Source organism: Actinia tenebrosa, unplaced genomic scaffold (assembly GCF_029948245.1).
Source record: "Actinia tenebrosa isolate PJP-AT-01 unplaced genomic scaffold, QUT_ActTen_1.0 PGA_scaffold10__47_contigs__length_13832649, whole genome shotgun sequence".
Lineage (NCBI taxonomy): Eukaryota > Metazoa > Cnidaria > Anthozoa > Actiniaria > Actiniidae > Actinia > Actinia tenebrosa.
Genome location: NW_028292570.1, coordinates 17534 through 22212, shown reverse-complemented (window position 1 = coordinate 22212; position 4679 = coordinate 17534). Strand labels below are relative to the sequence as shown.

The 4679-nt window shown below is 39.7% G+C and overlaps 1 protein-coding gene across 1 annotated transcript; it reads right to left on the bottom strand.

The window, feature by feature from the left end:
• Positions 1-1133: 1133 nt before the first annotated feature.
• On the bottom strand, positions 1134-4435 carry LOC148912624 (uncharacterized). The gene is made up of 3 exons (XM_089026777.1): positions 3991-4435; positions 3392-3864; positions 1134-3164 (listed from the first exon to the last, which is right to left on the bottom strand). The coding sequence occupies exons 1-3, from the start codon at positions 4433-4435 to the stop codon at positions 1134-1136; spliced, it is 2949 nt and encodes a 982-aa protein (XP_088882903.1).
• Between the last annotated feature and the right edge of the window lie 244 nt (positions 4436-4679).

Sequence of the window (4679 nt, the reverse complement as noted above, 5' to 3'; positions counted from 1 at the left end):
TGCAACAATTTTATCTTTTTCTTGAGCTCGTTCACTTCGTCCTTGAGATCTGCTTTCTTCTCTTCAAGCTGTTTGATTTTGGTAAAGCAGTCTCCAACTTGCTGTCGTAGCTCTTTGTTTTCCTTGGTAGAGCATTCATAATCACTTTTAAGTTGCTGTAGCTGTTTTTCCAACTCTGCTATCTTTATCTCATGTCTATTTACAATGTCTTCATTCAGGTCTCGGCCACTCATCTTCAGTATTTTGGCCTTGCTTTGGTTTCCTTTCTACTTATTTCTGCAATAAATCCGAGGGAAAAACAATTAAACTCTTGGCTTTACTTATGGGAACATGTTTCTTATTGGCCACTTACATCAGTTAAAATAACGCTGCGACTAGAAACACATGCAGTACACGTCGTGTTTCTTCTAACACTTCTCTCTTGTTCCGTTAATAAAGAACACACACGCCTTTGTATTTCTTTAAATTCCTCAAAATTGATGTTTAAGATACAAGCGCGTAATGTGCATTATCGACATTGCGGATTGTTGCAACAAATTAGCTAGTACTGTGCGTGTACCAGAACGAGAGAAATTGCATGCAGGCGTTTCTCAGCAGCTTCATGCATATATATCAACTGAAAATAACCTGATAATTGCTTGGCATTTAAACTTATGTTGAAAGCCGCATAAATATGTAATGTTACTGGGCTACAAGGGTGGACTTGGAGCTTTTTTCACGTTACGTTAGAATTAAAAAATTAAACGAGGCTTACCTGTAAGGTGAAGTTTGATTGGGATTCTACCTCCTCATTCTTGCATAGAGAGATCACGTGAGATAGCGCATGCGTAGTGAAGTTCATCCTTTAAAGCGGGCCCATGTTATCCCAAGAAATGGGTGGGTATACACCAGACAATGGGGTGGGCACGTGATCTCTCTATGCAAGAATGAGGAGGTAGAATCCCAATCAAACTTCACCTTACAGGTAAGCCTCGTTTAATTTTTTAATTCTACCTCCTCATTTGCATATTCGAGATCCCGTGAGACTTCAAAGCTACGTGGGCCCGTGTCAATGTACCCTTCAGTAGGGAAACACACAATGACCTCAAATGGAAACATTTTAATATGAAATTAATTGAACATTTTTGTCATCTTTATAAAGCACAGCTTAAAACTGAGCTTCCATAACAATTGTCTGGTTTAATGTCTTTCTTGTAAAAAATAGCAAATGTACATTGTGATGACCATCCTGCAGCTTCCATAATTGTTTCTAATGGCACTCCACTGCGATAAGCAGCCGAGGTTGATGCTGACCTGGTGCTATGTGGTAGGAATGTTTTAACATCTATGCCTGATTGTGCCATTACTGTTTTGACCCATCTAGAAATAGTGTTTCTGGTAACAGGCTGAAAAGGCTTGTTATAACTGAGAAAGAGCCTTGTGTTCTGTGGCCTTCGGATAGTTTCTGTTTTAGCTATGTAAGCTTTTAGGTAAGTCACTACACAAAGTCTCCTGTCTGCAGGGAAAGCAGGAAGCACCAGTATTGGTGGTTGCTTTCCAGGTTTGGATTGTTTTATAAGTCCATCTAGAAAAAACTTGTAGGAAGACTTCCCTTTTGAAACATGTTGAAGGTCCATCATGTGCACTGATTGGCATCTTTGACCAGTAACTAACATACATAACATAACTAGCTTGAGAGTGAGTAACTTTGAATCCAACTTTGAGGCAGGACTCCATGTTTTTAATAAATCTAGCACCTTGCAGACATCCCAAGTTGAGTGATATCTTGGACGAGGTGGTCTGGTCTGAAAAGTTCCTTTGACAAATCTTCTAATTAGAGGATGTTCTCCAACACTCGAAGTACTACTGCTACACAGAGACTGTAGTCCTAATTTAGCAGCTTCAAGTTCAAGACAATTTATATGTTTGGTTTGTTCATGTGCAAGCCATCTACCTCCTACACAGTCCTTTCCTTGGCGGTGTGCACCCCACCCTTCCAGGGAGGCATCAGTGGTAAGGGTGAAGTCTGGGTTGTTGTGGGAAATTTTCTTAGTAAATTTGTAATGGTTTCCTAACCACCATTTAATGTCTTCTCTAGCTGAGTTAGAGAATTGTATTAAGGCCTCAAAATCACCTCTGCTATTTTTGAGTTCCTCAATTTTTTCAATTTCAAGTTGTTTGTAGAAAAGTGGTCCAAATTCCACTCCAACAGAACAAGAAACTAAAGTTCCAATAAGTTTAGCTGCTTCTCTTATTGTACATGTTTTATTATCCAAAATGGTTTTACCAAGGACTCTAATATTTTTAATTTTTTCCCGTGTGAGACTGACTGTCATGTCAATAGAGTTTAATATGAACCCCAAATGCTCTAAAATTTGGGTTGGTCGGGTTACCGATTTTTCCTCCGAGACCTGAAACCCCAGGTCTCTAAACAGATCATAAGTTTCATTTATATTATTCATGCACTGATCATATGACGTTCCCAATAAAAAACTATCGTCTAGGTAACCACTTGAGATATGTCCTCTGCTCCGCAAAGTGGAATACACTGGCTTCATGAGTTTTGTAAATATTCTCGGTGCAGAGCTAAGACCATTTGGTAGTGTGATATATTTGTATAATTGGTTTCCCACCTGAAATTTTAGGTATTTCTGGGATTTTTGGTGGATAGAAACTGAATAATAAGCATCCGTTAAGTCCAGAGATGCCATGAAACAATTCCGTTCCATTACATTTATACAGGACTGTATTGTGTCCATTTTAAAATGAACTGGTAAAATATTTTTATTCAGTTTTTTGAGATTTAATATCAATCTGAATTTTCCATTCTTTTTTGTTCGTAAAAACACTGGTGAAATAAACTCTTCTCTTTCGTGTTCACATTTTTCTATGACTTGTTTGTCTAATAGCTCATCTACTAGTGTATGAAGAGCTTTCTCTTCAACTGATTGAAGTTTTGGTTGTCTCAAAGGAGTTGTTTGTACTGGTGGTGAAATGAAATCAACTTCGTACCCTGTTACAATATTTAGGATTGTTTTGTCAGAAGTTAGCTTTTTCCATTCATTTTCATGAAATTTAAGACGGCCAGCTGGCAAAACTTGGTTTTTGGTCAGTGTATTCTCACTTTGCAGAACAGATTTCTCTGTTTTAAATGCAATATGATCATTTTCCTCAAGGTTGCTTACCTTAACAAGAGGAATAGAGATATGTAAACTTGAATTCACTTGCGAGGCTGATACTGGGATTGGTTTTTCTGATTTCGGTACCCTGTGTATCCGCTTCTTTGCCTTCCAGTAGAGCCTCTGCCCCGGCTTAAAAAAGGAAACCTTCTCTGATCTGACCTCGCATATTGGCTGCCATTTGAGTTCTGTCTCTTGTAGTTATTGTGTTTCGAGGTAATTTTAGATGTGACCTTGCTGGCCTCCGTCAAATCCTTTACTGATTTGCCTAGCTCAGTTCCAAATAGCAGATCTTTAACAGGGTTTTGATCGCTACACAGCAAACGATATTCAGATTTCATATCTGATTTGAACAAAGCTCTTCTTCGCAAGTCAATTTCATGCGAAGCATCGCTTAACAGTGACAGACTGTCTGAAAGAGTCTGCGTTGTGTTTGTTGTCATGTCCGCCATTTCGGCTGGAATGTTCTTATCTTTTTCAGCTTTCATAAAGTCACTTAGCACTTTAGCTACTGCCGTTATTCCTTTAAGAAGAGGTTTCTGTGCTTTTTGTAGCATAACATCCTCTGTTTTTACTTCCTTTCTCACACTATTGAAGATCTCAGGGTTTACTCGAACGACCTCTAGTCGCTGACAGTTTCCTGGCGTGGGTAATTTCTCCACCAGCTCTTCGCGCGAGTCTTTGCTGGTGCCTTTGCTTAGAAGTTCTGTCAATAATTCGGCCAAATCCGAGTCGAGATCTTATCCATTGTGTAGTGGTTTATTTACCACTTTCGCCATGCCGGCGAGAACCACATTCAGTTCTTTCTTGGGTTTTTTCCTGGGAGGTTCACCTTCCTCCTCCCCGCCATTGTTTTCGTTGGCGGGCGATTCACTGTCACTTTCTGACAACTCATCAACAGCCTGGTTATAATTATCGTAGGCTGTTTTTATCTCAGTAATTACTGGTGTAAGGCTAGCTAAAGATCCAGTAATGTTTGCTAGTTGTTGTTTGATGTCATCTACATCTTCGGCCAGCAAGGTATTTTCGGTTTGGTCTTTGCTTGATTTTGGCGCCAAACGTTTCGAGTGGCCATCTTCTGGCTGTTTGTCTTTGGGACTCGTGGGATTTTCTCCCGTCTTATGACTTTTTTCGAGCCCTTTTCCCTTTCGGGAAGTTTTTTCGACAGTATTCTTTCCCTTTCGGGATTCTTTCATGGTGGTTAAACCACTGGTGGTTTCTGATCTTTTTGCAAGACTTTCGCCTTGACGCTTATTGGCCTCATGGCCTTGCTCCATTCTTCAGAAGTTCTTGCCAAAACTCGAACTGAGAGTTCCCTCGGGACGATGGAAGTCGGTAGACACCTATTTCTCTAAGAAAATCGTGGTTCTTCTTAAAATCTTTTCCGAAACAAAAACGTGGACTTTTCTTCACTGAACGCAAACGCAAGATGAACTTCACTACGCATGCGCTATCTCACGGGATCTCGAATATGCAAATGAGGAGGTAGAATATATTCTAGTTATGCACAAAATATGTGAT

Excerpts from the sequence above, each read along its gene's own strand:
- LOC148912624 (XM_089026777.1), bottom strand. The coding sequence starts at position 4,435 with ATGGAGCAAGGCCATGAGGCCAATAAGCGTCAAGGCGAAAGTCTTGCA. Across the intron at positions 3,865-3,990 it reads CAATGGCGGGGAGGAGGAAG|AACTTCTAAGCAAAGGCACC; the intron begins GTGAACCTCCCA and ends AATTATTGACAG. Across the intron at positions 3,165-3,391 it reads ATTTGACGGAGGCCAGCAAG|GTAAGCAACCTTGAGGAAAA; the intron begins GTCACATCTAAA and ends CCTCTTGTTAAG.